Consider the following 14,152-nt stretch of genomic DNA (forward strand, 5'->3'; position numbering starts at 1 on the left):
TCTAGGAATAACATGTATAGAATGTTTGTACGTTTGGGAAGCTTGCCAGGTGCCCTTGGCCTGGGTTGGCCGCTGTCGTGGACAGGATGCTGGGCTCGATGGACCCTTGGTCTTTTCCCAGTGTGGCATTACTTATGTACCTGACCTGCAGAGAAAACTGTGAGTTGAGCAGTCTGGATGCAGGAATTCTGAAGATCCTTCACAATACGTCAAAACAGCATTTAGGTTTCAGCACATATGCTGTGTTAATAGCTGGCATGTCTAAATGTGGTATTCTGCGCGTGCAGCTGACAGCATTCTGTATGTCGTGTGCATTGTTTGGCGACACACCCATGACCATCGTGCCCCTCCCCCTTGAACGCCCTCCCCTTATATTACATGCGAGAGCACTTAGGTGTCAACTTACAGAATAGCATCTGTGTATTTACGTGATACCTGCTCTGCCCCCCCCCCCCCCCCCCCCCCCCAGTTTGGCACATTCAGAAATAGGTAGGTGGGTGCTAATGGGCCTTAACACATTTAACCCATGTTAGTACATTGAGCCCTGTGGAGACAGGGAAACTGTGCACCTTGCCTTCACCTACTTCTAAATGTAAACAATTAAACACTCAGGGGATGGCAGTTACACGTTTCCAGCACATTCAGTCAGTCAGGTCCCTGGGTCCTTTGAGCATTCGAGACCCTCATCATCAGAACGATGTGCCCTCCAGCACCCACCAAACAGAGGAGGGAGAGTGCGTCAGGATGCATGCACCCCAATCCTATTTTGTTTCTCCGCCAGTAGCTCGTGCTTCAGATTTCCACGCAGAAAGCAGGACCAAAGGGCTTATGAGGCCCTGAAATCATGTGGCCACTCAGGGACCTGAAGTTCACATCACTTTTTGACCAGAGTTGCCCCTGCTGTCTTTTCAGCTGACTTCCCAAGTGCATGCTTCTCTGTTAAATCAGATTCTATCCCAACGGGAACACCAGAATGGGCCAAACTTCTTTATCTAACTTGGAACTAATACATATTTCTAATTCTTTCAGCAAATTCATTTTTCCTAACACATTTTCTAGATACCGAAAGCGTTTGTGCATTCCCCTGTCGCTACATTTGGCTCCCCGGTACCCCTCGGTCCTTCACACTTTTCTTGTGCTTCCAAAGAACTCTTGTATAGGCTTCTCTTAACTTTGTATTTCCCTGGATCAGTACGATGGAGTGAAGGGAAGGATAGGCTTCTATCACAATCATGCATATGTATTCTTCAGAACTTGCAAAACTGGTCTTGTAGATGTAGTAATAAACTATTGCAATGATGTAGGCTAAGTAGAAGAAGAGAAAGAATACCACGAACCTTAGAGCAGAGAAGTGAGCCATCAGACGTGGACCTTGAGGTCCTCCTCTGCTGCGTACCATCCTCCTGACATGCTTGCAGAGGGAGGCAATGAGGAGGAGAGCCATGGAACAAAAGACTACAGAGGGCAGGAGATAGGGGTACACACGCCAAACAAATTGTCCCATTCCAATGGCAGTGTCGGTGCTGTTGCCTTGGGTAGAGTTGTCATGGCTGGAGTTGCTGGCCAGCCAGATGTCAGAAAAAATCAGAGGGAGATTAAACACGAAGCTGAGCAGCTGAGTTCCCAGTAGCAGCTGAGGGACCATCCTTGGGATCCGTGCCTTCAGGCGGAGAAAGAGCGGGCTGCGAAACTCAGCAACCTTGGCACAGTAGAAAACGCAGAGGCAGGTGGCATACCAGAGGCTGGAAAGATCCAGAAAGTTCCAGAGAACAAAGAAGATTTTTCTCACTTGCGCCTCGATTTCATTCTCTCTGACACCCATGTAGATGTTGTTAAAAGCAAAGGCCCATAGCCAGATGAGCCTGGAGAGGGCAAGTGTGATCAGGATGAGGTCGCAGGGAGTCAGTTGTTGGCTCCTCACCCAGTCAACCCCATTGACAGTGATGATGAAAGTATTAGCCAGTATCCCAATGAAGGATTCCAACCCAATGATGATGTGGTAGGCAATAGTGTACCTCACAGCCATGATTTCTTATCCTGAAGATCCAACACTCCACTCCACTCTGTTAGGAAGGGAGAGGTTCTCTTTCTACTTCCAGTCTTTGGGGGCTAAGAGAAGAGCAGGAACAAACAAACAAACAAACAAACAAACCCTTTAATTTGTTGCTTGTGAAATGCAATCCCCTCAGCAAGGGAGGTTATGCAAATCCTCAAAGGTATTTCATTACTAATTTTCCAGGCTGTGGGACACTCTTTTGCATGTTCTGCTTCTCGTACAGAAGTGACTAATTAGTGGCTGGGCATTGTCCCCCAAGCTGATGAACACCCCAAGGTGGCAAAAGCTATCATTTTTCTCTGCATGGTCTGAGATAGTGTCAACTTCTGCTCAGCTGTGATGACTTTGACGTAATATGGTGAGAAGAAAAGGGGAGCAACCTAAATATACATTTGACGGCGATCTAACCAGATGGATCCAGTCTTGGTTTTGCCCCTGTTTCTTTCCTACAAGAGCTGCTGCAAAAATCCCTGGCCTGGATCAGTTTGGTGGCAAGGCCAAGATATGATCTAGAACCTGCAAATGTGAAGAAAGTCAAGCAGAAAAGCATCAGGCCTGAAGAACTTACTTCAGATGTAAGAGTACAGTAGACCTTATCGAAGGACAATAAGAAGCTATCGGTCAGACACAGCCAAGGTTATAGGCAGTGTACTTTTTCTAGCGGAAAAGGTGCTGGTACTCAAATGCCAGGCCAGCCTTCAGGGGTGGGATGACCACTGAGGGACCCACCCTATAATGGCCAGGCCTCCTGCAACCAGTCACAGAATCTATGACAAGGCAGAATTGGTGTGTAGGGCCTGAGCTCTTTCATTAAAACATGGGGACCATGGGTCAATTTTAGAAGACAATGGAAAAGGTGCCGGTACTCAGTACCCCCTCAAAAAAAGCCCTGGTTATAGGTTTCAACTTATACAGCACTGACCTCTTCATTCAGATTTGATGGGCTCATTTGCCATTTGCTTACGAGGACTTCAGCTGCATCCCTGCCCATGAAAATCTCTGACATCCCCAAAACCACAAATGGAGCAAGGGAAAAAATAATGTTAAAAGAAACAAGGGCATCTCCCTGGTTTGTGGTGCCATTCCAAGACATTTGAAACCCAAGAGAGCAGCAGAAAATAGGGCTGTGTTAGGAAAGGTTTCAGGTGTCCTGTAAAACATCCTGCCATGAGACCTCAGGGACTGTGCAGGAGGGTTGAGTTCTCTATCACAGGGGGTTCTTAACCTTTTTTGGTTCCTGCACCCCTTTAAGTGATCACATCCCCTTCCTAAACCACTGCCCACTACTGACAGCTACATATTTATTTATTGGGATTGGTTAACCGCCTTTATGAAGAGATTCACTGTTGACCGCTTTGCTAACTACTAACATTTTCACTAAAATTACAGTACTACACAGTTATATTACCAAAGAAGCCACACTTAAAGCTACAATGCTACATAAATTGCTAGATAAAAAGACCTAAGAACTACCTTCACTCGGTCTAGAAATTTTCAATAAAGTGCATCAGATTTCAAGACCCTTCTCCGCACCCCATTTGATCTCTTCCTGCACCTCTTATGGGTACAGACACCACTGGTTAAGAACCCTGCTCTAACACATCCTGCCTTGAGAGAGCAGGGACCTTTCAAGAGAGCTGAAACTTGTCAACGCAGACACCAGACCGGTCAGGCAGCACAGGCTCAGCTCATTATAGATGATCCGTGAAGGCCACACTCCATTTATGTCATTTCATAAGCATGACGAAAGCATTGCCTCAAGAACCACCCTGAGAGCTGGGCTTTTCCTCCTTGACGCTACAGCTGGAGGGAAAGTTGTATTTCCTCTGGATTTGATGCTGGAGCTAATATGGTGATATCTCTGCTCTGCACCCCAGGTGTAAGGAAAGACCATCACGATAGAGGCTTTAGGCTGAAACATTGCTCTGTCTGTCTGTCTCTGTGCCTCCTGGCATTTTACAGTTCTCTCTATCTTTGTTTAGCAGGTGCAGAGTCTCACCAAAGCTCAGATTATACAAATCTTAGAAGTGGTCCGTGGCAGGTAAATCCCTCAACCTGGTCTCTTTCAGTGGAGCAGAACCAACAGGAAAACCCTAAAAGCACAGAGTCAAAACTCATTCAAAGCCCTTGCAGCACTGCAAAGGGGAGCAGCTGAGCACCTGAGCACATTCTCAGGACATGATGGCAGAAATATTGGGCAACGTCAGAAAGGAAAACCTGCTGCCTGTAAACTGCCTTCCTTTCTGCCGTCTACATAGTTATGAGCTAACTCTTCAGCTAGGTATATTGATAACTCCTTTGACCAATATATCGCTACCTAAGTAACAGAGCCAGGTAAGGACGGTGGGGCACACCCGAATCTCGTAACATAGGGCCAGTACTACGTGTAGTCTGCTGGGTATTATGGCATTAGAATTAAGACACTGTCTAACTTGGGGGAACTCACTTCATCTAACTGTCAGTAACAGAGCTGGGGATTAGAACTCATCATCTTGGGACTTCCGACTACTAGCTAATGCACATAAGTAACATAGCTGAATGTGCATTAGCTAGCAGTCAGAAGTCCCAAGATGATGAGTTCTAATCCCCAGCTCTGTCATTAAAAAAATGAGCAATTCCTGCATGTATTTGGGCTCAGACTGCCCCAGTGCATGGTTTAAATATCTCTGGTCAGTCTGACTGCCGTCCCTTCAGAGAGCAATACAAGAAAACATTTGGATTTACGAGTTTTCTTTACACATACCTAAAATCAGTGCATTTTTTCTAGTGAAAAAGGTGCCGGTACTCAAATGCCAGGCCATCCTTCAGGGGTGGGGTGATCACGGAGGGACCCATCCCACAATAGCCAGGCACCCTGCAAACAATCACAGAATCTATGACAAGGCAGAACTGGTGTGTAGAGCCTGAACTCTTTCATTAAAATTTGGGGACCATAGGTCAATTTTAGCAGACAATAGAAAAGGTGGTGGTTCTCAGTACCCCCTCAAAAAAAGCCCTGCCTAAAATCAGCAGATAGCTGGACACCTATGGACAGACATGATCCAGTTAAGTCTCAGAACACATCCTGGGCTTAATCTGCTGCTAACTCCATGCAGTATCAAAACACAGAGAATGAAAAAATGATATTTACCTGTTAACCTGAGTAGGTTGTTCTTACAGAGCAGATGACAAAATAACATAAATAAAATTTAATTTGGAAAATGCGCTATTCCGATAGAAGTTTCACTTTAAATCAGTCCTGCTAATTTCCTTTTATTGAAATGGTCCCAGGAGAAAGAGGAGGGAACACAATGAGACATTTTGAATATCACTGTATATATAGCTTTATTTGCAACCAAAAAGGAAAAAAATGTAAAAAGCAATTAAAACAAAACAGAAACATTCTCACACAAAGTTATGCCCCGATGCTCAAAATAAATGTGGATGCTAGAGGTCATTGGCGCCTTTCTCGAGGCCACGTTTACGAGCGCAGAATGTTCAGAGGGGTCTAGCATGACAACCAATGAGCACGGGAGTGCCTTAGCGCAGAAAGCACACTAATGTGAACGAGGTCATTCTGTATTCCTCCTCAATGCTCAGAAAAGAGCGCCCGAAACAAAACTGGCTGACCGCTGTAAAAATAACAGGTGTTAGGGTGTTGGGAGAGAGGATGTCCCGTGATTTTTTTCTGCAGAATCTGATGGTTTTGATCACTTTTGGAAGCAGAAGGAAGCCTGGGTTGCGAGACCCCACACGTTGGAGCCTCTTTCCAGTTTCTAAATTTAAAGTGTCTGCTAAGAACAACAACAAAAAAATTAAAACTGTCCATTGAAAGCACACATTGGCGTCTGTTTCCTGCGTCTAGATATAAGTATCCAAGATTTAAAACATTAAAAACGCTTATATTTAGGCTGCAGAAAACAGACGCCACTCTGTGCTTTCATGGCTGGGTTTTACCAAGTTTAACGCAGGTCTTCTGTGCACATGCGCCAAGCACAATCCTCTCGCCAAACCTCCCTAATGCTCAACGCTATGAGCACGCATACATTTGCATCTCATTAGCTTAGACCATTAGGGCATTGTTTTTCTGCGCTGTTCCAGCGGTATTTTTACAGTGAACAGCTCCAGAGTTTTGAGCATCGGGGTAATAGACCTTCACCCAGAAAGAATAAAGTTTTTAAAAAACCAACATTGTTTTAAAAAGGCCTCACAAGATATGATGAGAAAATTAATATAGAAGCCAACTCAGACACAGGATGAATAAAAATCAGAGCATCGTCATTACACTGAAAGCTGAGAGTTGGTGCAGGGGCTTCTTACATCACTCTCTCGCCCTTGTTAGACTTTTCCCATCCTCATGGCTGCAGGTAACAAGCTCAGGTCAGTCCCGATTTGAACCTCTATATAATTCCTGTTTCTCCAAGTAAAGCAGAGACTGTGCATGAGGATCGAGTGTTCCTGTGAGGCAGCAGGGGATATCATTCCTTAAATAGAAATCAGTTCGGGCAGTGTGGTGTCAGTCTATCGGGGTCACAGTCCTTTTAAGTTTCTCTCCCCTTTACACTTACAGAGGAGAAACCCTGCTGCTGCTCGGTGCAGTTTTGTGTTGCTGAAAATGAGTACGAGAGCGTGGACGGTAGGAAAACCTGTAAGAATGACAGGACACAGCATTGTCTGAGCACACAGAGGCAGCAGCGTCTTCAGCTTATAGGAGATGACAGCCAGGAAGTAGAAGGCGTACAAGGAGCAGAATACTGCTACACTTTTAATGGCACTGAAATGTGCCTGCAGGCTGGGACCCCTGAAGCTACCGGCACTGAGGGCCATCCGCCGAGTGTGCCGGTAGAGTGAGGCTACGATGATGACGGCAGCAGCACAGCACAGGAGGAAGGGTGGGAGGTATGAAAGGAAGAAGAGGATGACAGGGGCAGCGACTTCCTTTTCTGCAACATGGCATGTGGAGTGACCGGCTGGAGTGACGTTTCCCGCGCAGGCCTGGTCAAACTGCTGGAGAAGCCAGAGCGTGGGGACAGTGCAGACGAACGAGATGGGGATGGAGCCCAGGAGCAGCCAGGGTACCCACTGCTGGATATGAGCTTTCAGCCTCTGGAATGCCGGCTGCCGCAGGTTGGCGATGCGAGCACAGTAGAAGATGTAGAGCCAGGCTGTGAACCAGAAGCTGGAGTGCGAGAAAAAGATCTGCAGGACAGAGATGGACAGGATCACAGGCCTGCGGGAGCTGATGCAGGCAGGGCAGTAGTAGGCCACGACGGGAAGCAGGTTCAGCATCTGCAGCAGTGCCCGCACCGAGCCCAGGCACGCCAGGATCAGGTCACAGGAGTTCAGCGGGCACCTGCGCACCCAGCCTGCCGCGTTCACAGCCACAATGAAAGTGTTGAGGAGGATTCCCAGGACAGCCCCAACCGCTGGGGCCAACACGTCCAGTATCAGAGACGTTACAGATGTTTCAGTTGTATTTCTCAGGGCTACAGCTGCTGTGATGAGCTGGGGGTCCGTACTGGCCATGGTCCATGGGGTGAAGGAACCAGGAAGATGGCGGCCTTACGCTCTATTTCTTTCTTCCCTTGCTGTGCCTTCTTTGTCTGTCCACACAGCTGTGTGGCCCATCTGTGATTCAGTGGCATTTGATGGGTTTTATTGCTATTTGTTTACGAGGGCCTGAGCTCCCTATGCAAATCTCAGTTATGTCCCAAAACCACAAATGGAGTAAAAAGGGATTGAAAAACAGAACGAAATATTACTTTAAACAGTCCCACAACCCTTTCAGTCAGAGGTCCAGTGTCATTCCAGCAGCAAAAGTGTAGAACAGTTAAGAACATTTGTTCTTATCAGCAGGGGGCACCGTACAAGTCTTAAGGTCCAATATTCAAAGTGATTAAATGGTCCAGAAGCGCAGTTAAATTGCCTGTTCGGGGTAACCAGTTCATGCTGCTGAAAATGCCCAGTTAGTGCTTAAAGCAAAACTGGCTACCTTGGGGGCAGCGTCAGCACTCAGTTGGTTAAGTGTTGATATTCAGCTGGTCCTGCAAACCCAGACAGGGGCCGACAGCGGTGCCAGCTGAATATCGACTCCTTTAGAACATTCTGGAAAGTAAAAGTTGCTTAAGATAATTTATGTCAGCCTGGTTCAGAGTCCTCCTAAGCCCCTCTCCCCCCCTTGCACATGCCACAGAGGAGAATCCTGGCTGCCGCCTGCCGGAGTTTGGTGTTGGTGAAGATCAGGATAAGGGCGTGGATGGTGGGAAACCCCATCAGGATCAGAGGACACAGGAGAATCCGATTGCACAGGGGCAGCAGCGCATCCAGTCTGTAGAGTATTATGGCCAGGAAGTAAAGGATAAATACGACGCAGAACATTGCCACGCTTCTAATAGCTTTGAAATGTGCCTCCTGGCTTGGACCCCTGAAACTGCTGCTGTTGAGGGTCATTTGGCGCGTATGCCGGCACAGCGAGATGAGAAGAAAGGCAGCTGCCCCACAGCACATGAGGAATGGTAGCATATAAGAGAAGAATAAGAGGGTGAGTGGGGCAGCATACTGGACAACTTTCTGGCCCCCAGTCATGGATTCCAGAGAGAGGAAGGTTTCATTCCCAGTTACGTTCTGGAGCAGAACAGGGTGGGTGAAGATTGGGTGAAATGTATAAAAAGTCCACTGAGCTGGGAAGGCAATGATGAATGAGGTGAAGAGGGAGCCCAAAAGCATCCTGGGAACCCAGCAGTGGGTTCGAGCCTTGAGCCACTGGAAGGGCAGCTGACGGAAGTTGGCAATCCTCACACAGTAGAAAACATGGAGGCAGGCAACGAACCAGAAACTGGTATGTGAGAGAAAGAGCTCAAGGAAGGTCAACACATGTGCCCGCTGGTTGGTCCACTTTTCACAAGCAGGGCAACAGAACAGGATAAAAGGCACCAGATTTAACACCTGCATCAGAACTTGTTCCGAGTTCAGGCAGGTGATGATCAGGTCGCAGGAGTTCAGCCGGTGGCTCCTTGCCCAGCCTGCCACATTCACAGCCACAATGAACAAGTTGACGATGATTCCAAAGAGAGCCTCCACGAAGGGGAATGTCAACTCCAGAATGAAAGACGCAGTCAACAAAGTTTTATTTATTGTGCTCAGTGATGCTGCCAGATTGTCTGGGGTCTTGATTTCATCCATGTTTCCGCAGCTAGAATGCCTGAGCTCCAGCTTCTCTGTTCTGCGAGTGAGAAGAGAAACATCAAACTGTAATAATGCACTGTCTCTCTCTCTCTCTTCCTCTTTGTCCTTGTCTTATTATTGCATTCTCCTTCCTTTTTTTCATGCCCTTCCCTCTTCTTTTCCTCACCCTTTCTGTCAGCAGTGGGAGCAATGGAGTGATAGAGGAGTCCTGCATTTTATAACTTCTTCACCATCGGCTGATGCAAATCTTTGAAGCGCCCCATTAGCCTTCCATTCTCTTGAAATGGACCAGAACAGGGCAGCAAAAGCCATGACTGCATCTAAGTCAAAAATCATTCAAAGCATCTGGCTGCCTCCTACATCCAGCATCACCCCAAGGCACATCTACCACAGCAATCGGTGTTACACACCAACTTGGTCCATTATCAAGTGAAAGTGAAGAGCAATAAGATGATGGTGGGCAAGAGCTCTCTCTGCTTGTGGGTCCATTATCAAGTGAAAGTGAAGAGCAATGAGATGATGGTGGGTAGGAGCTCTCTCTGCTTGTGGGTCCATTATCGAGTGAAAGTGAAGAGCAATGAGATGATGGTGGGCAAGAGCTCTCTCTGCTTGTGGGTCCATTATCGAGTGAAAGTGAAGAGCAATGAGATGATGGTGGGCAGGAGCTCTCTCTCTGCTTGTGGGTCCATTATTGAGTGAAAGTGAAGAGCAATGAGATGATGGTGGGCAGGAGCTGTCTCTGCTTGTGGGTCCATTATCGAGTGAAAGTGAAGAGCAATGAGATGATGGTGGGCAGGAGCTCTCTCTGCTTGTGGGTCCATTATCGAGTGAAAGTGAAGAGCAATGAGATGATGGTGGGCAGGAGCTCTCTCTGCTTGTGGGTCCATTATCAAGTGAAAGTGAAGAGCAATGAGATGATGGTGGGCAGGAGCTGTCTCTGCTTGTGGGTCCATTATCGAGTGAAAGTGAAGAGCAATGAGATGATGGTGGGCAGGAGCTCTCTCTGCTTGTGGGTCCATTATCGAGTGAAAGTGAAGAGCAATGAGATGATGGTGGGCAGGAGCTCTCTCTGCTTGTGTAGCTCGGAATCAGACCCAAGACATTAGGGAAACATTGGAAAGGAACTTGGAAAGGATCCTGTACAGTGTCTACTTATATTGCCAACCAGAAGACGAGCACCAGGACACAATTCATTGGTAGTGTAGACAAAGTCCTTACCCCAATCATTCTGAATTTGATCCCAGGAGGCAGGCCACTGCACGTCTGCTGGGATTAGCCACACTGTCTCTTTGAGGAATTAACCAGACTCCACATTTAACAGCTGACGTGCTCCTATAAGGTTTCTGCCCCGTGGAGGACCTCAGTTGTTGCTTGTTTTCAGTTGATGGAAGCCAGTTAAAAAGGGAAGGGATGAACGGGGGGGGGGGGGGGGGGGGGGGGGGAGAGGGTTCTAATCCTTCCTAAGCTCTTCTTCCTTTACACCTGCAGTAGAAGAGAATCCCGAATGCTGCCTGCCGGAGTTTGATGTTGGTGAAGATCAGGATGAGGGACTGAAAGATGGGAAATCCTGTAAGGATGATGGGGCACAGTCGGATCTGGTAACACAGAGGCCACAATAAGTGCAGTCTGCTGGACATTGTGGTCAAGAAGTAAATGGCAAATATACAGCAGGATATTGACACGCTTTTAATAGCTTTGAAGTGGGCAACCTGGTTGGGGCCCCTGAAACTGCTGTTGCAGAGGGCCATTCGGCGAGTGTGCTGCCAGAGTGAAGTAAGTAGCAGGGTGGCCGCCCCGCAGCACATAAGAAAAGGCGGTACATAGGAGAAAAGGAACAAGGTGAGTGGGGCAGCATAGTGTACAACTTGGTAGGCTACAATCACAGGCTCCAGGTGCAAGTAGTTGGTGGCATTTCCGGTTGTATTCCAGAAGAGAAGAGGGTAGGCAAAGATTGGGTGAAGGCTGTATAAAGCCCATGGAGCTGGAACAGCCATGAGGACAGACACCAGCAGGCAGCCCAGAAGCAGCCAGGGTATCCACTGGCGGGTCCGAGCCTTGAGGTGCTGGAAGGATGACTGCCGGAAGTTGGTGATCCTCACACAGTAGAAGACATGGAGGCAAGCAATGGACCAGAAGGTAATGTAGGAGAGTGCAAGACCGAGAACGTCGAGCACATTGATGTGCCGGTTGAACCATGGCACACAGGTTGAGCAGCAGAACACGAGGAAGGGCAGCAGGTTTAGCATCTGCATTAACACCTGAGAAAAGCCCAAGCAGGTGATGATCAGGTCACAGGAGTTCAGCTGGAAATTCTTTGCCCAGCCCACTGCATTTACAACCACGATGAAGGTGTTGAGAATAACTCCGAGAAGAGACTCCACGAAGGGGATGAGAAGCTCTAGAATTAAAGGGACAATAAGCAGAGTTGCACTGGATGTAGTTGGAGCCGTCACATTGGGTGGGACCTCAAGGTTTTCCATAGTTCATCGGATGGCCTCCCTGCCGTTTCCTTTTGCCTTGAGTGCAAGGAGAGACGTCAAAGTCTCTCTCTTCTTCTCTTGCTCCTTATTTCATTCACTTCTCTCTTCCTTTGTTTTCTCACTCCTTTTTCACTTCTGTTCTCTGCCACTGACCCGCCTGCACTTTGCAGAGAGGCAGGGGTAGGGAACTCCTCTGTTTTATAGCCTTCATCACTACTTGTTTACCTGGGGCTGAGCCGCTGTCTCCAGCTAATGCAAATCTCCAGCAGGCCCTGCAGCCATCCAGTCTCCTGAAACAGACCAGAACAGTTCAGCAAGAACCGTGACAGCAGAGTCAAAGATCATTCAAAGCATCTGTCATCACAGGCCATGCAGGAGCTGGGTGTCAAACACTGACTTGGTCCATTACTAGCCAGAGTGAGGGAAGACAGCAGGGCAGTGGTTCTCTCTGCTTCTTGAGACGGGAATCAAGATCAAGCCACAGAAGAAACTTTTTATGATCTCATAGTCTTCTTGTAGGTGTATGATGAATGAATGAATGAGCATCCAGTCTAGCACCTGGCTTACACTCTAGTAGTTAAAAGTTTCATGTCCATCTAAGTGGGTGAGTGAGGAGAGAGACCTTACCACAAGCGTGCTGAGCTCAGTCCGAGGAGGCTGGGTGGCTGCTAGAAATGGTCACACCAGCAATCTAGAGATTAACCAGATTTCTCATTTAATAGATGTGACTTTGTAGAAGGGTAGCAGGGCCCACAAACCAGGCTGTTATGTGGACTTTGGTTAAGGAATCGGAGGAAGGAGACATGGTAGAAAGGGCAGCTTTCAGATGCCTTCTATCAACTACAGACAAAGCCCACCCTACCTAACCCCATCTCCCTTTGCCCCTGCCTGTCGGAGTTTTGTGTTGGTGAGGATCAGAGAAAGAGTGCAAGGTAGGAAATTCCATAAGGATGATAGTAGAGTCCACTGACACAGGAGCAGGCACCAAATGCAGCCTATAGGAGACCCCAGCCAGGAAGAAGAGAAAGCACATAACCAGAAAGACGGTGATGAACCTGATGGCACTGAAGTGTGCCTCCCGGCTGGGGCCCCTGAATTTACTGGCAATGCAGACCATCCGGCAGGTGTGGCAACAGATCAACAGGCCAAGCACAGCAGCTACCCTACAGCTAATGAAGAAAGGTGTCAAGCAGGAGAAGATGGCGAAGATGAGGGGCTGAGAGTAGTCAATGACTTCCTGGCCCATGACCCATGAGTCTGGGAGATAGTAGACAGTGAAGTTCCCTGTTGTGTTACAGACTGGAATGAGCCAGGCATAGATTAGTTGAAGGTAATAAACAGTCCAGGGGAGAGGGAGGGCAGTAAGGAAAGAGACTGGTAGGAACCCCAGGAGTAGCCAGGGCACCCACTAGGAGATACGTGACTTCAAGCTTTGAAGGAGTGGATGACTTAAGTTGGCAATCTGAGCACAGTAGAAGACATACAGCCAGGTGATAAACCAAACCCCTGAAAAGGCCACAAAAAGCTGAACAACATGGAAGGACATGGCCTCTTGCCCATTCCAGGTCACACAGGCAGGACAATAGAACTGGATGAAGGGCAGCAGGTTTGACACCTGCAGCAGTATTTCGGCCAAGCCCAGGCAGGTGATGATCAGGTCACAGGAATTCAGCCGGTGGCTCCTGGCCCAGTCTGCCACATTGACAGCCACGGTAACAACATTGATAATAATCCCAAGGAGAAGACTATCACCTGTAGGATCACAGAGGCAATGGTTGGGGCTGTCATGTTGGGTGTGATTGTAGGGTCCCCCATGGTTCCTTTGATGGTGCCCCCCCAGCTCCAGCTTCTCTGCTGTCTCAGGGTTACAATCACATTTTTCTGTGCCTTTGTTTACCAGGCATCACATCTCAGACTATGCAAATCTCAGTCAGAAGCATCCCATAATATTTAAATCCCCCGTTCCCATCTCTTGAAGTGGAGTGGAACAGACAGCAAAGCCATGAAAGCACAGTCAAAACTCATTCAAAGACTGCATGGCTACCGAGGGGAGCGGCCGAGCACAGAACAACAAGAACCCTGGTGAGTGGGGGGTACATCTGACTGAAAGGAAGGGGCAACAGCCTCTGAAGGGGAGTGCCAGGGAAGAGAAGGAGCTGGAGCTCTTTTTCCTGAGTAGGAAACTTACGCAGTCAAATCAGCCTCCAGGAGTTAATGATACACTGGCAGAAGACTGCAGTGGATAAGTCTGGAGTGTGTCCAGAAGGGATCCGAGACGGAATTAGGAGCCACCCCATGAACAGTAGTGACTGGAACTGTATTGAGAGACAGAGATTCTGCCTGTGAATAACAGAGTTGACTACAGCCTTTTGCTGGACAGAAATAAAGCACTTTTGACTTTTACCTGGAACTTGTCTATGCGGGGCAGGGGTGGGGGCCAGAGCCCAAGGTG

General features: G+C 48.0%; 4 protein-coding genes across 4 annotated transcripts; all 4 read right to left on the minus strand.

Annotated features, from left to right (window-relative positions):
• Window positions 1-1,090: 1,090 nt before the first annotated feature.
• LOC115457428 (taste receptor type 2 member 7-like) lies at window positions 1,091-2,026 on the minus strand. Its single transcript, XM_030186847.1, has one exon. It carries the CDS (start codon window positions 2,024-2,026, stop codon window positions 1,091-1,093), a length of 936 nt encoding a protein of 311 aa, XP_030042707.1.
• A 4,539-nt stretch (window positions 2,027-6,565) lies between these two features.
• On the minus strand, window positions 6,566-7,561 carry LOC115457429 (taste receptor type 2 member 40-like). Its single transcript, XM_030186848.1, has one exon. The coding sequence runs from the start codon at window positions 7,559-7,561 to the stop codon at window positions 6,566-6,568; it is 996 nt and encodes a 331-aa protein (XP_030042708.1).
• A 633-nt stretch (window positions 7,562-8,194) lies between these two features.
• Window positions 8,195-9,217, minus strand: LOC115457430 (taste receptor type 2 member 40-like). The gene has a single exon (XM_030186849.1). It carries the CDS (start codon window positions 9,215-9,217, stop codon window positions 8,195-8,197), a length of 1,023 nt encoding a protein of 340 aa, XP_030042709.1.
• Window positions 9,218-10,680: 1,463 nt separating this feature from the next.
• On the minus strand, window positions 10,681-11,700 carry LOC115457431 (taste receptor type 2 member 40-like). The gene has a single exon (XM_030186850.1). It carries the CDS (start codon window positions 11,698-11,700, stop codon window positions 10,681-10,683), a length of 1,020 nt encoding a protein of 339 aa, XP_030042710.1.
• Window positions 11,701-14,152: the final 2,452 nt, after the last annotated feature.

Source organism: Microcaecilia unicolor, chromosome 14 (genome assembly GCF_901765095.1).
Source record: "Microcaecilia unicolor chromosome 14, aMicUni1.1, whole genome shotgun sequence".
In the NCBI taxonomy this organism is placed as follows: domain Eukaryota; kingdom Metazoa; phylum Chordata; class Amphibia; order Gymnophiona; family Siphonopidae; genus Microcaecilia; species Microcaecilia unicolor.

Bases quoted from the DNA above. Each gene is read 5' to 3' on its own strand.
- LOC115457428 (XM_030186847.1), bottom strand. From the start codon at position 2,026: ATGGCTGTGAGGTACACTATTGCCTACCACATCATCATTGGGTTGGAA.
- LOC115457429 (XM_030186848.1), bottom strand. From the start codon at position 7,561: ATGGCCAGTACGGACCCCCAGCTCATCACAGCAGCTGTAGCCCTGAGA.
- LOC115457430 (XM_030186849.1), bottom strand. From the start codon at position 9,217: ATGGATGAAATCAAGACCCCAGACAATCTGGCAGCATCACTGAGCACA.
- LOC115457431 (XM_030186850.1), bottom strand. From the start codon at position 11,700: ATGGAAAACCTTGAGGTCCCACCCAATGTGACGGCTCCAACTACATCC.